The sequence below is a fragment of the Ambystoma mexicanum genome, chromosome 12, assembly GCF_040938575.1.
Source record: "Ambystoma mexicanum isolate Mex_15411 chromosome 12, UKY_AmexF1_1, whole genome shotgun sequence".
In the NCBI taxonomy this organism is placed as follows: domain Eukaryota; kingdom Metazoa; phylum Chordata; class Amphibia; order Caudata; family Ambystomatidae; genus Ambystoma; species Ambystoma mexicanum.
The window spans coordinates 201906262-201927377 of NC_090936.1; the positions used below are offsets into that span (position 1 = coordinate 201906262).

The 21116-nt window shown below is 48.9% G+C and overlaps 1 protein-coding gene across 2 annotated transcripts in view; it reads left to right on the forward strand.

Moving 5' to 3' along the window:
- Nucleotides 1-21116, forward strand: part of CCND2 (cyclin D2) — a 219277-nt gene that overhangs the window by 134603 nt on the left and 63558 nt on the right. For both annotated transcript variants that reach the window (XM_069628298.1, XM_069628299.1), the window contains exon 4: nucleotides 11018-11166. In XM_069628298.1, coding sequence (XP_069484399.1) covers nucleotides 11018-11166 — 149 coding nt within the window. The remainder of the gene's footprint in view (nucleotides 1-11017; nucleotides 11167-21116) is intronic.

Here is a 21116-nt window from a genome sequence, read left to right on the forward strand (position 1 = left end):
TCTGCTAAGCTTGAGTTTACCGCCTTTTCCCATGCTGAAAACGTGGGGAAGGGAGGCCAAGGGCCTGAGCATCCTGACATATCATTTTGTGAACACTAATTGTATTTAGAGGTAAGGATTGGCAATAGTTTTAGTATAGGCCCTTTTATGTTGACAAGACACTACGAGGACTGCGTTATTATTTAATGGTCGTAGCTTGCTCCCATCGGTAGATGTAGGTTTAGATAGGCATTTTTCAAACCCTTTTTGAAGTTCAATAAACACCCTTGAACTGTGTGGTCACTTGTGTCCGTCTTAATGTTGATGCCATGCCTTCCTTACATGGGGCCCCATGACTCACTAATTTGCTAAGTAAATCTGTTTTTGGGAATATTGCCTGCTCTAATGCTTTGGGGGAACAGGAGGCGGGAGATGGGCCTGCAGGATTCACAGTATGCCACCTCTGTGTAGACTGTACAAAGTGAATGGGTGGTCATGCCTGGCCCCCAAAATCCCCTGACCCCCTTTAGCTGGGCCAATGTTAAGGACCCGTCGCAATGCCTACGTCCAAATTCCCATTCAAGACAGGAGGTTCTGCTTAATCATGGTACGAAAATAACGGTTAAAGGTCCTCCCGTTGGCCTAAAAATTGTGCTGGGCTCTGCTGGGAAGTCAAGGTCTCCACGTGTACCTTGTGAGGTGTCAAAAATGTGAGGCGTACAGCTTGGTAAAGGTTTTTCACAAGAAGCCATTTTATTAACTCAAAGGGGTTTGATAAACGCCTAACTATCCCTAACCTAACGAGGATTCCCCTACCTATCAAAATAACTAAAGGAAATCAAACTAGCGGAAGGACTCTGTCCCTCACACTTGTACATACATCAAACTCATAAATGCAATCATGGCAATTCAAAAAATGTAAAAGAAATAAGTTAATTTCACCATAGACTAAACTGTATATCCTTGCAATCTTGGTTTGCTTCCCTTCCCCAGATTCAAAGCTGGATTTTAACTCAAAAGTTCAAATTAAGCAAGTTCATTTTTGTAGCCAGGTTTAGATCACAAAGTTCTCCTTGCTACAAAGGTCTTTCACTAGGAATTCAATCAAGTCGGTTAAATGACAGATCTTTGTCTCTCTGCTTTATAACAAAAGTTCAACACAGCTTCTTGTTCTTAGGAAATATAACACTTTCACAATTCTTCTGTATCTGATTCCACAACACTCTCCTCTCATTGCAAAAGAGTCTAATACAGCTTCTTTCTTTTAAGAAGCACTTTAATACTGCTTTTGCTTCAACAGTAAAGTTTTATCAGGATGATGCCACAATAATGTATAAAAGACTTTAGTGGTCTTGTTCTTAGTCACAATCCTCAACCACCATACAGTACTTCATTTATTTCTTCCTGTTCCACTAACCTGCCAGGACTAACACTAAAAGGTTCCTGCCCTGGTACACTCCCCTTCCAGGACTAAAAGCTCCTACTACTACTAAAAATACTTTGTGGTGGGTTTCAAACGTCAGAACATCACTATTAACAACTTCTTCTGGGAAGACCTGAGACACATTGGTGCTGTTTATTCCACTATTGAATTTGCCACATGCAATGCAGGTTATGCTTCTCTCCTCCTTGATGCTCTCTATTAGGAGGGCATCCTTCCTGCAACTCTAGTTTTCCCACTTTCACATCAGATAACCGCTGACAACTTTTCTTTAGCACACTTGCTCTTCTTTGGCTTTGGCAATGTTTCCTAGTTGCCTCTACCTCACTCTGGCAACAATGGTTACAAATCTCTCTGTAACATTGCTCTTATCATTGAGTCAATATGGTTTACATGCTGTTTAAAGTATTGCCCCTTCTTTATTTTGGCAATGGGGTTTATAGTTAGCATGCTTATGTATTGCCTGCTCTTTGTCTTGGCCATTATATTGGCTTAAATAGCAATGCTTGTAACATTTTCTTTCGTGTCCGTTTAACAAGTTCTGATTATGCCAGTATGACTTCCTTGTTTTAGCTCGGTATTCAAAAGTGCTTTCAGTAGTCTTCCTTCTCCAGCATGGGGTCTGGCATAGATTCACATGCTCATGAATATTCCCCATCGTCAGGCTGGGAATCCTCAGTAACAAAGTCTGTTTCAGGTCCATTTCTGAACTGTATTTCTCCCAATAACCAATCACTGAGCTCTAGGTCATACTGCCCCTAGCCAATGACTGCCCTCTACCGAAGCCCCTCCACTGGCAGCCATCTTCAGATTTTTACTACACGTTCAAGTGTTGGGGGTCCTTGTGCTTGGCTCTCGAGCTTTTACTGTGTTTTTCGCTTTTTTGGAAGAGTTTTACTCTATTTTTCGGTCAATCGAGCCCTTGTGCTCCATCGATCAACCCTCCGATTAACGGGGACCCCTTTTTCAGAATCTTCAGCGCCCCTCAAGGGCGATTTCGTCGAGTTTCTTCGTGGAGGTTTCCAGAAGATTCTTCAAGGCCTACACCCTGTCTTGGATCATGGCACTCGAAGGATTATTCCTCTTTTCAAGGTCTACACCGACTGCGGTCTACAAAATATTTATATGGACGATCAACATTCCCAGTGCCTTTACTGCCTGTACCCGGCGCACAAGGCGGAAGATTGTACATTTTGCCGTGAAATCTCAATTTGCAAAATGAAGGATCGACCTGGACGGCTGAAAGTGGCTGCAGGCCAAGGTCTCTGCACTGTGGGTCCCAGGAGCATGCATCTCCCGGTTCCGGGAAAGCTGAGAAGGCTTTTAAGTCCTTTGAGGGCGCCCCTCCTGCAGGGGTCCAACATAAGCACTGCAAGTCCACTGCCACCAGGAGCGCCGTTGCTGTGGGCTCCTCAGCGGCCAGGGCATGTCCGACGTCTCCAGCAACTTCAGTCAACGCTCAGGATCTTCAACCAAGCGGAAGTCTGACCATCTGGGCAAACTCAAAGTGGCCTCGGAGACGGCCAAGGAGAAGTCCAAAGCCAGCCCGCCCCTGACGGAGAAGGCCAAAGGGGACCCTCCCTCTAAAGAGAAGGTCAAGCAGAGCAAGGGTTCCCGGACAACCTCAAAACCCAAGCAGGACAAGGGACGGTCCTGACCATGAAGGTCCAGGTACACCCGGCGAAGACTCTGCCTTCCATGAAGGTGGTGGTGGCATTCCTTTCGAAAGCCACGGAGGCGGACTCGCAGGGCGAACTTCCGAATGCAAGAGTGTCCCTCCCTGCCAGGAGGGAGTCTTCATTCCAAACCATTGAGACGACTCCTGAGAAGAAGATGCCGGTCATCTGCCTGAGACTGTCCCCTCTGGATGCGAAGAAAGGGGGGGGTGGCGGAGGTCCTCCAGGGCACAGATATCTCCTCAGACGAGGAGCTCACCTACCTTCAGACCATCCAGGAGGGCGATGGCAAAGAGAGAAATGATGATCGCACCTTACAACGAGGACGCCGACGAGGGTGACGATGAAGATGATGACGATGAGGATAACGTTGAGTAAGGCAACAGAGGGCCTCAGGACGATGAGGGCCATGGCCCTCTTCCGGCGCCCCAGCCTCCCATTTGCCCTCCAGCTCAACTGTCCCCTAGAGACCTCTTAGTGGACATTCTCTCTACTCTGCATACATTGGTCTCCGAGATAAAGAGGATGCAGATTCCGCCGACGGCCCCACCCGCGGCTTTGGTACCGGCCAACCCTCTGGCAACGGGGAACCCCCATCCAAGAAGAGGAAGAGGCACCCATTGCCTCCTTGCCACCCTTCACCGCCATCTCCTCACCCGAGGGATGAGACGGATCCTGACACGACTGGCTCAGACGACAACAGTGGGATGGGAGACCTCCCGTCGCCTCTGCCCAGATCCGCCTCGCTGGACGAGATGGGCTTGTTCCACACGATGACCTCCAGATCGTCAGAGCTCTTCCAGCTCGCGCCAGAGTAGGAGGGTTTCTTATACCAGTGTTAGTCCCACTCTTGGATGACATTTGGGACGAAGGCCAGTCTCTCACTAAGAACTACTCTACGGCCCTAGCGAAGAGGGACCGCCTAGAGAAGAAATGCAGGGTGCCGGACTCTGCGCCCAAGTGCTTGCAGGCCCAACCATCACCGGACTCGGTCTCTGCAGCGGCCTAGAAGTTGTGCTACGACCGAGCTGTGGTTCAAGCTCACGCCTCTGTTGGACTTCCTCCCCGACAACAAGAGGTTGGAAGCGTTGGAGATTCTACAAGAAGGCGAGGTGGCATCCGACCACGTCGACGCAGGATTGCACCTTATGGGCAACAGCGTTTGCCTTCGTCGCGTGGCTGACTCAAGGCCACCAACCTTCGACAGGAGGTCTAGATGAGGGTGCTGGACATGCCCTTTGATGGAGATAATCTTTTTGGGAAGGCTGTAGAGTAATCTCTACAGGCCATCAAGGCAGACACTGAGACGGCACATATCTTGGGCATGCTACTGCAGCAACGGCCATCCTTTTGGTCGGGAGGTAAGACTCCCGGTTCTTCGAAGGGTTACGGCAGAGGCTCCTCTTACCGCCAACCCCCTGCTCCTCGGCCCAGGAGACCAACAGGGGCCGCTCCAAGACCTTCGGAGGAGGAAGCCGTCATTGCCAAGGACCACAAGGTGGCCTGTCTACCTCCAAACAAGAATGAACCGCCCAGGATGTCGGGCCCCCACCCGAGCACCCTGGTGGGAGGCCAGCTGGTGAACTTCGTAAGCGTGTGGAAGTCAATCTCCACCGACCGTTGGGTGCTGGTCTCCATCGCCCACGGACACTCTAGAATTTCAACGGAAGTGTCCCCGAATACCACCGGTGGCCCGGCAGGAAAACCACGTCCCTCAACTGCTGTTGGAGGTCCGGGCCATGCTAAAAAAAAAGGGGGCGATAGTTCCAAAGTGACTCCGGGACTCTGAGTGTACTCAAGGTACTTCCTGGTCCGAAAGAAGACATGGGGCTGGAGGCCCATTCTCGACCTGCGACGGCTTAACAAATACATAGTCTCAGAAATTCTGAATGGTCACTCTTCAGCACATGACAACTGGAAGATGGAGGCTTTCGGTCGTCGCTGGACCTGGAGGATGTGTACTTACACATCACCATTCACAAGGGACACTGCGTGTTTCTGCGCTTCGTCGTTCAAGGGGTGCATTACCAATTCAAGGTCCTTCAGCACCCAGGGTCTTAAAGTGCCTGGCTTCGGTGGGAGCCCTCCTACGACTACAATGGGATTCACATCTACCCGTATTGGGCGACTGGCTCATCCAGGCCAGATCAAAGGAAGTCTGTCGACCACACAGCGAGGACCAATCGCCTTCTGACAGATCTGAGGTCCTCCGTGAACTATGCAAAGCCCTGCTTGACTCCATTGCCTGACGCGCTCTACCTGGGGTCCCGTCTCAACACGGTGTTGTGCCTCGTGTCACTGTCGGAGAGGATACGGGCCCTCCTAGGCAAGGTGAAATGGCTTTTAGCACTGAAGATCACCACAGTGAGGACCATCCAGTCTCTGCTCGGCATGATGTTGTCGTGCATCTACCCCATCTGACTCTGCAGGCTACGGATGTGCCCTCTGCAGGAGTTCCTTGACGCACGTTGGATCCAAGTGTCTGGAAGCTTCCAGGACAGGATCACGCTCAACGAGAGCTTCTGTCGAGCGATAAGGTGGTGGGGCGTGCGTTCTCATCTGTCCGGAGGTGTGGATTTCCAGACCCTACCACAGCAGGTGACAGTGACGATGGACGCCTCTCTGAAAGGATGTGAAGCCCACACTGGAAGTCTTCATGACAGAGGCCTGTGGCTATCGGAGAAGAAGATATTGCACATCAATGTTCTGGAGCTACAGGCGGGGTTTTGGGCCCTCAAATCATTCCTCCCGTCCCTCAAGGACAAGGTGGTGCAGGTCTTCACAGACAAGACCACCACAATGTTTCGCATCCGAAGCAAGGAGCACCAGATCCCCAGCGCTCCAAGGAAGCGCAGGACCTATGGTACTGGGCTGTCGCCCAGGGGATGTTCCTCATTCCGTTTCATCTGGCAGGAGTAAAGAACACAGCCGCCAACTCCCTCAGCAGGGAGCTTCGTTCTTGCCACGAATGGGAGCCTCGGCAGGACCAAGTGAACCACCTATTCCGCAGATGGGGCAATCCCCAAATCGATCTGTTTGTGATGGCGCCTAACACCAAGTACTGGAGGTTCGCCATCAGGTTTCCCCAGCCGGGGAGTATTGGAGACGCATTCTCATTCCCCTGGGATGGCCTGTTCCTGTATGTTCCCTCTGTTGCTTCTTCGACTCATCAATCAACTCGGTCCTGGTGCAGGATGACCCTCGTCGTGCCAGCGTGGCCGAGGCAGATCTGGTACCTGGACCTTCTCAACTTGTCAGCGTCCTGTCCAGTCAAGCTTTCAGTGGTGGCAGATCATCTCGCATGGGAAGGAGGCGCAATACTGCCCCATGACCCAGGATCGCTGAACCTGAAGGCCTGGCTCCTGCAGTGTTAGAATTCGGGGGTTACGACCTCCCAGCGGACTGCAAGGGGGTGCTTGCCAAGGCCAGGGCATAGTCTACTCTTAAAATGCTATGGTCATAAATGGAAGAAGTGCAATCGAACCTCTATAAGTCACGGCTCCGCAGGTGCTACCTTATTTGCTGTCGTTGGCCAAAGTGGGGCTGGCTCATGCCTACATCAAGGTTCATCTGGCGGCTATCTCCCACTACACCAGATCTCCGAGACGGTCATCGTTGTGGTCACACCGAATGGTTAAGGAGTACATCAAAGGACTGTTCCGCTCGTTCCCGCCGGTGAAGGCTCCAGCCCCGGCATGGGAGCTCAATGTGGTACGGACTATGCTCATGGGAGCTCAATGTGGTACGGACTATGCTCATGGGCCCTCCGTTTGAACCTGTGCAGACAGTACCACTGAAGTTCTTGTCGTGTAAGACAGTGTTCCTCGTGGCTATCACCTCTGCACGACGCATGGCTGAGATTCAGGCCCACACGGGCCTAACCCTGTCCTGCAAGCCACCTTACTTGACTTTTCACGAGACGAGTGTGGTGCTGCGGACACACCCCTCCTTAATTCCCAAGGTGCCGTCGTACTTTCTTCTAAACAAGCCCTTTGTGTTACTTGTGTTTTTTCCAACGCCTTCGTTGCCGGCTGAAAGGACTTGCACTCGCTGGATGTGGCTAGAGCGCTGAAGTTCTATGTGGACCGCTCAGAGTTTCCGGAAGACATCTCGACTCTTGTGAACTTTGGCCCAGTGATCCATGGCAAGGCCCTTTCCAAAGCTTCCATTTCGAGGTTGCTCTCCGGCTGCATCACCCACTGTCACTGGTTGGCAAACCGACCGTTGCCTGGCCGTCTGAGAGCCCATTTGACCAGAGCGATCGCTGCTACTACAGCGTTTCTGTCTGGTATGCCTTTGCTGGACATCTGCAGGGCTGCTACGTGGAGGTCGACTGACACCTTCACGAGATTCTACTGTGTTGGTGGGGATTCCAGGTAGGAGTGCAGAGTTAGCCAAACAGTGCTGTGCAACCTGTTCGCTTGAAGGTGAGCCTGGTGAAAGCTGCTTATGTTGAGCCTTGCCACCTCCCGTGGTTGTGTATGTTTGTACTGCTATGTATTCTTTATTCAGGAGCATGTGAATCCATGCCAGACCCCATGCTGGAGAAGGAACAAGTTACTAACCTGTAATTGTTGTTCTCCAGCATGGGTCTGGCATGATTTCACATGCAACCGTCCCGCCTGCCCCTCTGCGGCTCTTGACCGAAAAATAGAGAAACTCTTCCAAAAAAGCGAAAAACCCAGTAAAAGCTTGAGAGCCAAGCACGAGGACCCCAACACTTGAACGTGTAGTAAAAATCTGAATATGGCTGCCAGAGGAGGGGCTTAGGTAGAGGGCAATCCTTGGTTAGGGGCGGTATGACCCAGAGCTTAGTGATTGGTTATTGGGAGAAATGCAGTTCAGAAATGAAACTGATTTTTTTTTTTCTGTTACAAGGATTCCCAGCCTGACGGGGAATATTCATGAGCATTTGAATCCATGCTGGAGAACAGTTACAGGTAAGTAACTTGTTCCTTACATTAGTGCTTTCATTATTCCATCGATCACGGAGCATACCGGGATTACCTTTCAATGGTAAACTGACTGGTATCTGCAAACGTGTTCACTAGATCCGCCGCCATGCTTCATTCTGCTTCTGCCTTCCACACAGCAGCAGCATGCTTAGTGTTTCATGTGGCCCGCACGGACCAGGAAAGGAGCGCCTCTTGCTCCCAGCGCACTGCAGTGCACTGTGGCACAGTGCACAATTAGGAGAGCCTCGATCTCCTGGGGGAAAGCTCATTACCATGCTGCATTCCGCTGTGCAGCCTCTGCACTCAAGGACTTCAGGTTTTGAAACTCTCTCAGGACCAACACCCGCATTAGCAATAGCGGCGGCTCCGGCGCCTCTTCTTCCTCCACTGCAGCTGCTGCTGGCGACTTCTACAACTCGTCCTGGCTGTTCTAACGGCCTGCAGCCGAGGGTACCTTCTATATTCAAAAGGTCCACTCTGGTGTGGGTCATTAGAACCACTAGACTGCATCTTGTAGTTCAGAGCATCTGAGCCCTCCTTCCTCGTCCAAGTACTTTGGGCATTGTGAGACTCAAAATCCCCAATGTTCTGATTACCTTTTCTTCTAGAAATACCAATTTCAACTTTATTGGATTTATTCTGGGTATTAAATAGTCCTCTAAAGAAGGATTTTAGAGAGGTTAAGGGCTGGCCCCTATTTAAGGGAGAATTATGCTCATAAATCTGGGTATTCAAGTTCTGATTTCAATGTACATTGTTCTCTTGTTGCATACAAGAACTTCCATCACCATGAACGCAGGTAACTGGATGAAGGGGAGTCTTACTCTGGCAACAAGAAGCCATTACATAGTCAACAGTGAAAAAGCTGTGAAGATGGGGGGTGAACTGATGCAGGAGAGACCCCACGACTCTTTTGAACAGAGATTGATGAATCAGTGTTTCCCAGGTCATTGGTCTGATCCAAAAAAAGCTGAAGCTTTGGATTCTGACTGTGCTTTGGTAGCATCCATGCATAAAAAGCGGTAACCAATGGAGCCTTTTCTCTCATTTCAGGGACAGACATTAAGGACCCGAAACTCCTGCAGTAAGGGAGATCCAGCCTGAGGGTTGGAGACCGAGGCCTGCGTTGGAGCGCAGTAGAAGGGGCATTGCCTTTCCCGGGTGAGCCTGGAGACGGGGCCATGCAGATGGTGTGATGGGCAGATGAAACTACTAGAGGCCAGCGGAAAGCTGCAGAGTCCAGGAAGGCAGAGAGCCTGAGGAGCTCAGAGCCCCCAAGAGACCATGAGACTGAGCTCCTACAGATGTGGCACACAAGTGTCCAGCAGGTCCGACGCTGAAGTCCTGTTGGTCGCAGACAGGAGGAATCAATGCAGGAGACTGACCACAAAGAAGTCTGAGTCAGAGTTCAGAACGGAGAAGCTGCCTCGCCCGAAGAATAATGCTGCCGAGAACCAGTTACACAACTGACGGAGGAGCGTGAGGAGGGTGGTGTGGCACTGAGAGGGCAGATAGCCCACGATGGGCTGAGCAATGGGGGTGACGGGGAATAAATAGAATCCACTAAGGGCCTAAAGTTCTCCGGGCCTATGCATGGCTGAGAGTCCAGGCGTCCCACGAAAGGGTGACCGATGTGACAAGTTGAGCGGGCCTGAAATGCCAGGAAGCCCACGTGCAGCTAAAACCTATAATAACCTGTAAGGAATTCTGACACCCAGCAGGGGTGAACTTCAGACAGATTCCAAAAGCACCAAGATACCAGAGACCCCGAGCTGGGGCAAAAGACAATTCTAGGTGGACAAAAGGAAACCGGACGGACTCGCAAAGTCTGCTGTATCAGAGAAAAGGCAGTCTGACCATGCCAGTTATTCTATTTAAGATTTGAACTGCCAAGAACATTTGCTTTGGGGTCTCGAGCAACTGGCTCTAGGAAGAGAGAACGAATCTAGAACCCATTATGAAGTGTAGCAGTGAGCCGGGGGCCTGAGGGATAAAGAACCTCAGGCACAATTGGGTGGGAGTAGACACCAGCCGCTACAAGCCAAGAAAATGGGATAAATCTTACGTAGACATATATTTTTTTTTTCATTGGTGGTAGGGACAGACGATCGGTTAGAATAGGTTTGGACAGAGTCAGTTTCTATAAGACATTCTGACGAGCACTGGTTTGTCTTTCTTTGAAGATTAGGGAATCCATCCTCTTAGAGCTAGGGATAAACCAGGCTTTCATTCTTTTAATTAAATCACGTTGTTGCAAAACATGCCACCTTGTCCATCTCCTATGTCTGAATTACCACAGCAGTCAGTGCATTACCATTATCTCAAGATGACCTGTGGGCAGAGATTACAGCCTAGCCACCTCAGTGGACAAGGGGTGAAAGGCACACAACTAAGTGGTGTATGGATCAACAATGTGTGTGCAGTTTTGTCGGCTATTGTAAAACTGCATTGTATTTTGTCGGCTATTGTAAAACTGCATTGTAATACACAGGATTCCCAGCCTGTGACCGGGAACATTCAGGAGTATATGAATCTAGGAAGTTCTCATCGCTGGAGAACTGTTGTTGCAGGTAAATACCTTCAGTTTCAAACTATATTTCCGATTTTATGTAGTGTTCTTTGTCGGTTTGGCACATCGCTGCACTTTTGTATTGTCTGGTCACACAAACTCTCATCATTGTGAACACATTGATTGGTGAACCTAGTCTGTCACTGTCTCAACTGACCTACCAACAGTATGGTGGCAGCATGTACATGTTTAATCTGCCATTAAAGCAAGGCCTTCTTCTGGATAGGAACACACATGTTCTTGCTTTTGTCCTAGTTTTAGCTTAACATATTTGATGAGGCATTATCCTTCCTTCTTTTCAACCATTGGTATTCCGTCTGAGTTTGGGATGGCATTAAGGGTAACTGTGTACTGTGGTAACTTAGCATATCTGAAAACCTTATTTCTGTTCCTGCAGATTTTAATTTTGCCATGTACCCCCCATCAATGATAGCTACAGGAAGTGTTGGAGCAGCAATATGTGGTCTACAGTTAGATGATGGAGGAAGCTTGTTATATGGCGATGGTCTAACAGAATTTCTAGCGAAGATCACAAACATAGATGTGGTAAGTGAGTTCCCTATGCTCTTCTTATGACACATGCAGGCTTAAAGCAGTAATACACTGCATGGGGTAGAGTGGCATTGTCAATAGCAAAACCTTTTGACTTTTTGTTTTCGCTGTTGTGCCTGCGCCAAGAATGTTTTTTTTTTTTCCTGTTGCCTTTTTTATTTTTAAAAATCACATTGTCTAGTGCATTCACAGTTTGAAAGAGTTTAACAGTAAAAGAATGGTCACCGCTGTCACGGTTTCTCCATAAATGGCCAGGCACCTTCTCTGCACCTGTGTTGTATTGTAACTCTTTTCTGCTGAGCATTGCTTACTTTAGCATGCACATGCATTGTTCGGCACAGCCATATTTTGGTAAGGGAAAGTTGACACTGGGCGAGTTCAACTCAACTGCACAAAGCATAGCGCACGCACCTCCTCTTGATGCGTGTGACCGCTGGAGGAAAATGCTTTAAACACTTTTCTCAATCCTGCGTCACCAATGGAAAGGTAGAAGACGCTCTCGCCTCCAATACATTTAATCACAGCCTTAGTTTCTTATAGAGCCTTTTTGCTTTTAAATATATTTGTTCTAAATGAAAACAGTCAACACAGAAATGTTAATATTTCTATGAACACCAGATATTGCAGAAATGTAACCCTGTTATTAAATCGCCAGCATTCGAGAGCAGTAATGCAGTTTGTAAATCGGCATAGGTAAAAACATCAAAGATAGCTGCTAACTTTTTGAGAGTCCAATGTGGATGAATTCAGTTGTGTGTCAGGTGACCCTATTCAAATCATGTGAAAGTCTATGGTGGCTTTTCTAAGTGATCTGTTGACGTCAAAGGGGAAAATAGTCCTTAACGTGGTGGTGAGAATGATCCTGGAGCGATTCACATTCCAATTGAGGCTAATCTTCAAAATATACTTCACTTAATTGGTTTCAATTTGGAGTAATACCAAACGTGAGTTATCCACAAAACCACAACAGTACAACCCACTTCTTTCTCGGAGATCGGCAGCATCAGGAGGGGGCTGTAATTCAATTTTCTCTTTGAATGTTGAGCAATTCTTCGTCCTGTGTTGAATTCAGGGTTTTTCCAGAATTGCTGCCTTCAAATTCTCTCAGACAACCTCTCTTAAATATTCTAGACTTGTATTTGCCAACAACAGCGTCTGCGCCAACCCTTTGAGCCCATGACATACCTTTTCACTTTGGCCACTGCAGATATTTCTGGCTCTTCAGTCCATTGGGACTTCTCTTCATGCAGTGCCATCCTTGACCAAACTTGCTGCTGCTTGAGTAAATAACCTTATGTTACTGACGTTGCGTCAGCAAAGCAATGTGTCCCTTTCTCAATCTTCACTCTAGCAACGTTCCATGGCCACGAATACTGCTGATAGTGACACCTTCTCTACGCTGTATGCATCGCCATTACCCCCTGCATTGTGGTGCAACATCACTGGGATCCCCCCCAGTCTCATTGCAACTTGGCACACCTACTCTAAATATTTAACCTCACCCAAAATGAGAGCACACAACACCCACTGAGAATTAATCTCCGTAACGTGTCACATTGGCACCACTACTACTACACCACTTGACACCAACTTATCTTACATATAGGCCTAACAAAATGAAGGCCCAATTTTTATTTTATTTTTGTTTCAACACCAAACCTCACCATACACCGCACAGGCACACTGAGTCACCATACTGAGTCACACACAATCCACCACCACATTCAGACTAGCGAATTGAACTTAAACATGGGTAATAAATAACAACATTGCACGAAAGATCTCCATCATTTAAGTCCGCAGAGTTGAACTGAAAGTGTAACTGTGGAAAGAATGTTAGAAAAAAATACGAAATGCATCATAACAAAGTTTGATCATGGTATAATGCGGTATCAACCAAGACACCACTCGTGACTCTTCTGACTCGCACACATCAACCGCACATGTGCGACAACCTAGGCCCAATTGACAGAACGCAAGAACCTCCAGGTGTGAAGGTAACATTTTGTTACTATGAAATAGTTAACATTACACAACCATTTATGCAACTGCCCTCCCAGTGGGGGGACACAATCTATCAAACACATTAATATCAACCACAATAGTCATAATAGTCACCGATTAACAAAGGCCACGTCAGATAAAACTCATAGCCTCATCACCAGACGCACAACCACTGCCACTGAACACTGAAGCCACTGAAACACTCCTACAACAACTGAAGCCTATGGCATATTACTAAAATAACATGCCTCACATGACATCTACCACACTACAGAAACGTATTCCTTGCAATGTATCTCTTTGCTCAACTCGACAGTGCATCTCCAAAACAGGAAAAAATGACGGAAGCAAAAAAAAAACTTTTGATGGTATAGATAGCCCATCACACAAATGGCGCCTTGCCAGTGAACCCAACCTTGGACAAAACCTTTAAATTCTATCAGTACTCTGGACCAAGCGCATTCCGTTTGATATTCTGTCGTAAATGCTGTCCATTATGTGATAATAGTTCAGGCACCGACAGATTTCCAACCTCTGTCACATCCGCTTTTCCCTTAGGCTGCTCCTTTACATGAGCGCTCTAACCTTGCAACAGTTTCCCACTTTCCGTCTCACATGTTGACCTCCATATCACGCCGATCAATGATGATGCATCGTGTGTGTATATATATTTCTGATGTTTGTTAATCTGCTTAGAATCACATGCTGTGCATAGGTCCGACATCCAGTGGTCACTGCAGAGTATTGCATTTTGTTTTTCGTAGTCGAAAAGGGGACGTCGACAAGGCGTGTCTGTAACACTATCCCTATAGTGACGTGCGTTGTACCCACAATCCCTCACGCGTCGAGGTCCCTCGGATTGTTTTTTTCCGCCCAGCTACTGGTCGCCTTTATGCGGAGCTCCTCGAGAGACATTGCCAAATAGTTTCTTCGACCTTTGGTCGTTTGTTATTAATATCAATAACGTAGATCCCTCCCTCGACGCAGAGCCGTTCCTCCGCCGAGCAAGATCTTCGACGGAAGGACGAGCGGAGGAGATCCTTCGGCGCTGCCGAACACGTGGCCTGGCCTCGCCGGCCATACACAGTAGGGAGAGTGGGGTTTTGTGGTCTTTCTTTCTTTTCTTTAAGAATGCCTTTCTCTTTTCCCCTCCCTCTCTTTCGAGGTCGTAGTCACACTCATTACCCTCAGCTATGGAGAGGACGCCATTTAGGTTTTGCCTGCTTTGCAAGGGTAAATATACCTGGAAGGATAAGCACAAACGGTGCAACCGTTGCTTACCCCTCGATCACCAAGAGGACGGCTGTGCCGCCTGTAAATTACTAAAGCCAAAAACTATAAAAGACCGCAGGGTCAAAAGGTGGGCGGCCTACGCCATGTCTAGGCCTGACTCCTCGCCCACTGCCGCCGCCGCCGAGTGTGACGAGGACAGTGACTACACGGCCCCCGTAACGGAGGCTGTAGACACTCTCAAAGGAGTGTTCACGCTCGTCCGTCCCCGGCCCCGACAAGCCCGGCTCACGCCCAGCTTATGGGGATGAACACCCCGGCGTCAAGGACGCACACAAAAAAACACCAAAGCACATGCCCCCAGGCACACATTCGTCGAAGACGAAGGTAGCCATAGCGCCAACGGGGACGCCGGGCCCACCGACGACTTCTGCCGAACGTAAGGGTCGTCAGCCCTCCCCGCCACCGCGACAGGCGACTGGGCACTCTAAAAATAAGGGCGCTAACACCAAAATTTCCGGCGACGTTTATCGCAAGGACTCGACGAGCAAGGACTCGACGAGCAAGGACTCGACGAGCAAAGGCTCGACTTTTCATAGCACGACGGGGACCGATCCCTCGGAAGAGAGTATGATCGCCGAAAGCCTCGTGCGCATAGCATCTAAGGACGGCCAAAGACGTACGGCGAGTGCAACGCTGAAAACCACGCACAAGGCCAAAGATACGCCAAAGGCGCCGGAAAACAGATCAGGCCTGTTCCCGACGCCGACAGAAGGCCCTAGAAATCAAGGATGATACTCAGAAGGCGAAGGCTCTCTTTCTTCGACATTATGGGACAGAACCTGACTATTACAGGAGGAAGAAACCCCCTTTTCTTTCCCAGACCGTCCTGGCCGACCTCAGTGGACCTTTGTCCATACAGGTCTGGAACCTTTCAAACTAGATGGGTGCCCTGTCTTCTGGGATGGACATGAACCTAAGAGACCAAGGGAGGCACCCCTGGAGAGTCCAAGGGCTAAATACCAGAAGTTTTATAACCCCATACAGGAGGACATAGACTCTTACAATCCCACTGAGGAAGACACCTTCTTCCAAGAGGAAGATGAGTTCACCTATGTTGAGGACCAACAAGAAGAGGAAGGTTTTCACGAGGGAACTATCCTATGTGAGGAAGGATTCCAGGAAGACACAGGCGAGTGTGACCCAAATCCCTGGCAGTCACCGCTAGGTCGACTGACACAGGCAGTAGCAGTATAGTCATCAGGTCTACTGAAACTACACTAGTCAGGAACCCTTTGCCTGTCAATGATCAACCCACCTTCAATGCACTGCTGAAGAAGGCAGCAGCACATTTCGAGATCGAAACTGGGGAGGTCACCCCAGACACCGATTTTGTGGAGAGGATTATCAAAGAAAAACCCCCCACTAGCCAGGTTATACCCATCCTCGCCTCAGTTAAGAGACGTATTACACCTTCTCTTTCCACTCCGGCATTGGTGAGAGGGGTCAATCCAAGGATTGAGAAACTGTTCCCTCCCTCTCAATCAGACCCATTATATATTAAGGGTCACTCAATCCCAGACTCCCTGGTTGTGACCAACACCAGGAAAAGGGCAGGAGTCCCACTATCTACTAGCGAGGCACTCCCAGACAAAGAGGGGAAGAAGCTGTATGCCCTAGCCAAGAGAATCGCCACCTCTGCAGCATTCTCTACCAGAAAACCCAATAATACCCTATTGGCAAGCTACGCCGATGCTCAATGGGCTAAGCTCAGTCAGGACATCGAAGAAGCTCCCGAACCCCTAAGGACTCGTTTACTGACTACAGTTAACGAGGGCTCTCTGGTCAATCAAAGCATCGTCAAGAATACCCTCGATGCAGCAGAGACAGCTGGCCGCACTTTGGTACAAGGAATTTTACTGAAGCATCACTTCTGGCTTTGCAATTCCGGATTTAAGGCGGAAACACAAGCGTCCCTTATTAATAAACCCATAGAGGAGTCCAACCTCTTTGGGAGAGCAGTGGATGACGCGCTGGAGAACGCGAAGAAAGAATTTGATACAATAAAGACCTTAGACCAAATTTCAAAACCCCCTAACAGGCGGGGATTTGGTAATAAGCGCTTTCTTTCGTGGACAACGCCAGCAACAAAATCAATAACAGTACTCTGCCAGCAACTACCAAAGTTATAGCGGCCAGTACAATCAGAGGGGGTCAACGTTGTGGCAAGGGAAGAGGCCGGGGTTCCACCCCCAGAGGCTCCCAAGCCAACAACACCACCAAGTGATGCGAAGATTCGCGTCCCCTCCCATGCAACGCCGGTCGGGGGCCGGTTAACATCCTTTCTTCCAGCATGGGAGAGAATAACATCGGACCGCTGGATACTTTCCACCGTAGCCCGCGGCTACTGTATAGAGTTCAACAGTTCCCCAACATACAGACCCCCGAGGGGACGCCGCATGACACCAGAACACCTCGCCATCCTTCTCCAAGAAGTGGACCAACTACTGGAAAAAGGAGCCATAGAGGTCGTGCTTCTATCTCAGGTAATGGAAGGTATTTATTCAGTGTACTTCCTTGTACCCAAAAAGGATCTAACCATGCGCCCTGTATTAGATCTGCGCCCAGCGAACAAGTTTGTCAAACCCCAAAAGTTTTGTATGGTGACCTTACAGGAAGTGATCCCACTGCTATCACAGGGAGATTACATGACAACACTGGACATGAATGATGCATACTTTCATATTTTAATGTTGCCAGCGCACAGAAAATACCTCAGGTTCATGATAGAGGGCAAACACTACCAGTTCAGAGTGCTACCCTTCGGCATAGCATCGGCACCAAGGGTATTCACGAAAGTAGTGGCAGCGGCCCACCTGCGCAGGTTGTCCATCCCAGTTTACCCTTACCTCGACGACTGGCTCATAACAGGGGTTTCTTACGAAACATGCTTCTCCAATACCCAAAAGACGGTAGACCTTTTGTTCCAGTTGGGCTTCTCCATCAACGAGAAGAAGTCCAGCTTAGACCCCAGCCAAGTCGAGCAAATTCCTAGGGGCTCTAATTCGAACAAAGGACGGCCTCGTCTTCCCCTCCAACGAGAGGGTCCAAAACATGCTGTTTCAGATCCCCCAATATGTGGCAGGTCGAGAGGTGACGGTACGCAAAGCAATGCGATTGCTAGGAATGATGGCGTTGTGTATTTATTTGGTACCTCACGCGAGCCTGCGCATGCGCCCTATGCAAGAGTGGCTCAACAGCCAGTGGTGTCAGGCCAGCGGACTATGGGACGATCTAGTGGTGGTCTCGTAGGCCTTCGTTCTCTCGCTACGGTGGTGGACAAAGGAAAACCTGGAAAGAGGGAAACCCTTTGCCACACCCGCGGCGGAAACCACTCTAACCACAGATTCATCCCTCACAGGATGGGGGGCTCACCTATACCATCAGACTGCTCACGGAGTGTGGACTCCGAACGTAGCTTCCAAACACATACATCTACTGGAGCTACTAGCTGTGTTCAAGGCGCTAAAAGCCTTCCAGGAACACCTACAAGGCAAGACTGTGTTGGTCCTTACAGACAGCACCACAGCCATGTACTACATCAACAAGCAGGGGGGCACCCACTCTCCAGGACTGTCCAAACTGGCCCAAAATATATGGAAGTGGGCTCTCAAACAAAACATGTTCCTACTGTCACAACATGTACCAGGGGAACTCAATCTGCTGGCAGACAAACTCAGCAGAGATTTCCCCCTGCCCGAAGAGTACGAATAGCGACTGCACGAAGACATCGTCTTCGACGTCTTCACACAATGGGGATTCCCAGAAATAGACCTGTTCGCAACCCTGGAGAAATCACAATGCCAAAGTTACGCCTCCAGGTACCCCCAGAACCAATCCAAGGGGAACGGTCTGTCGATGCAATGGTCAGGGAAATTTGTTTACGCTTTTCCCCCCGACTCCCCTTCTCAACAAGGTGGTGCACAAGATGCACCAGGAACAAGTGACCATGATACTGGTGGCCCCAATGTGGGCCCGACAGCCATGGTTCGCTCACTTGATGGAGATGTCTCTATCTCTCCCAGTGAAACTCTCCTGCCCGTACAACATGCTGTCACAAGACAAGGGCAGGACTCTGCATCCATGCCCCCAGAACATGAACTTAGCGGCTTGGCTCCTGAGATCATAGAATTCGGACATCTACAGCTCCTGCAGAGATGCATGGACATCCTCAGGGAAGCCAGAAAACCTAACACTCGCAACTGCTATTCTAGCAAGTGGAAGAGATTTGTCATCTGGTGGAAAGGAAAAAGCATCAACCCGATTGACTGCTCTCCCACACATATTGTTCTATACCTGACCCACTTATTGGATTCAGGTCTAGTGTTCAATTCCATTAAAGTCCACCTAGCGGCACTTTCTGCATACACCACTTCCCAGCTCAGTGTCGTGGTGGAAGATCCCTGTTATAAAGGCCTTCATGGAGGGAGTAAAGAGAATACACCCCCCGATAGCTGACCCAGCTCCCGGATGGGACCTTAACGTGGTACTTACCAGACTCATGGGCTCACCATTTGAACCCATGCACAAAGCATCTCTTAAACACCTCACTCTTAAGACTGCTTTTCTAATAGCTATCACCTCCATCAGGAGAGTAAGTGAACTACAGGCTCTTTCTGTTCTAGACCCCTTCGTTACAGTTCAGAGATAAGGTGGTTCTACGCACGCACCCAAGGTTTGCTCCGAAATTCATCTCGAAATTCCACGTAAACCAGTCTATAGAATTGCCAACTTTCTTTCAAAATCCTTCCAACTTGGGAGAAAAAACTCTGCACACACTAGATGTGCACAGAGCGGTCATGTTCTACATGGAAAGAACCAGACCACTGAGGAAGACTAATCAGTTCTTCGTCTCGGTGGCAGCAGGAAGAGAAGGGGATGCAGTTTCAAAGTCCACTATTTCTAGATGAATTGTTCAATGCATCACTCTCTGCTATACTCTTGCTAAGAGAGAACTGCCCTTTAAGCCAAGAGCACACTACTCGAGGCACGGGGGCGTCCATAGCATTCATTGCAAATGTTCCCCTTGAGTCCATCTGCAAAGCGGCTACCTGGAGTTCTGTGCACACCTTTACAAAACACTACTGTCTAGATGCACACTCGAGATCTGACTACCAGGTGGGACAGGCAGTATTAAGACATCTTTTCTCTATTGTTCCTTCTCATAACCCACCGCCAACTCCGGGTACTGCTCGCTAGTCTATGCGCAGCATGTGATTCTAAGCAGATTAACAAACATCAGAAGACAATGCATTACTTACCGTAAAAGCATTTCTGATGGTTGTATCTGCTTAGATTCACATGCGCCCACCCTTCCTCCCCGCTCGGATGGAAGGAACATAGACTTCCTTTTATATCTCTTTTCTGTACTCACTCACGTCTAGAAGGCTCCCTCAGGGCAGAAAAATACAAACAGAGGGACCTCGACGCGTGAGGGATTGTGGGTACAACGCACGTCACTATAGGGATAGTATTTCAGACACGCCTTGTCGACGTCCCTTTTCGACTACGAAAAACAAAATGCAATACTCCGCAGTGACCACTGGATGTCGGACCTATGCACAGCATGTGAATCTAAGCAGATACAACCATCAGAAATGCTTTTACGGTAAGTAATGCATTGTCATATATATATATATATATATATATATATATATATATATATATATATATATATATATATATATATATATATATATATGTTAATATGCTTGGAATCACATGCTGTGCATAGTCCGACATCCACTGGTCACTGCGGAGTATTGCATCTGTTTTTCAAAAGTTGAAAAGGGGACGTCGACATAGGCGTGTCTGTAATACTATCCCTATAGTGACGTGTAGTGTACCCAAAATCCCTCATGCGTCGAGGTTCCTCATAGTTTTTTTTCCGCCCAGAATACTGGCCGCCTTAATGCGGAGCTCATAAGAGACCTTGTCATTTACCATTTACTCGACCCTTGGTCGATTTGTCAGTTATTAACTTGTACCACCTCCAGCCCTCTTTCGACAGCCATCAGTTTCCCCACCGAGGCAAGATCTTCGACGGCGTTGGTTTCGCCGGAGGTGTTCCTTTCGGCGCTGCCGAACACGTGGCCCGGCCTCGCCGGCCTACACAGTATGGAGAGTGGGGGTTTGGTGTGGACATATCTGTCTCTTCTAGAATGCCTTTCCTTTTCTCCCCCCTTTCCTTCCAGGTCGTTCTCACTGGTTATATCCTACGCTATGGAGTGGACTCCTTTTAGATTTTGCCCACGTTGTAAGGGCAAATTTCCGTGGAGGGACAAGCATAAGCAGTGTAACGCTGCTTACCCCTCGACCAAAACGAGGCCGGGTGTGCGGCCTGTAAGCTCCTTCGTCCAAAAACTTTGAAGGAACGCAGGGTCAAAAGATGGGCAGCCTACGACATGTCGAAGGCTGATTCCTCACCCGCGGCCGCCGCCTCTGAGTGTGACGAGGGGGATAGTGATAACGCTACCTCCATAATGGAGGTTGTTGAACTTTCATTGGAGTGCTCCTGCTCCATCGCGTCTGTCCCCGGCCCCGAAAAGCTCTGCTCCAGCTCTACTTATAGGGATGCACACCCCGGCGATGCTGACGCACACCAAAGAAATCACTCAACACACAACCCACGGCCCATTGTCGAGTAAATC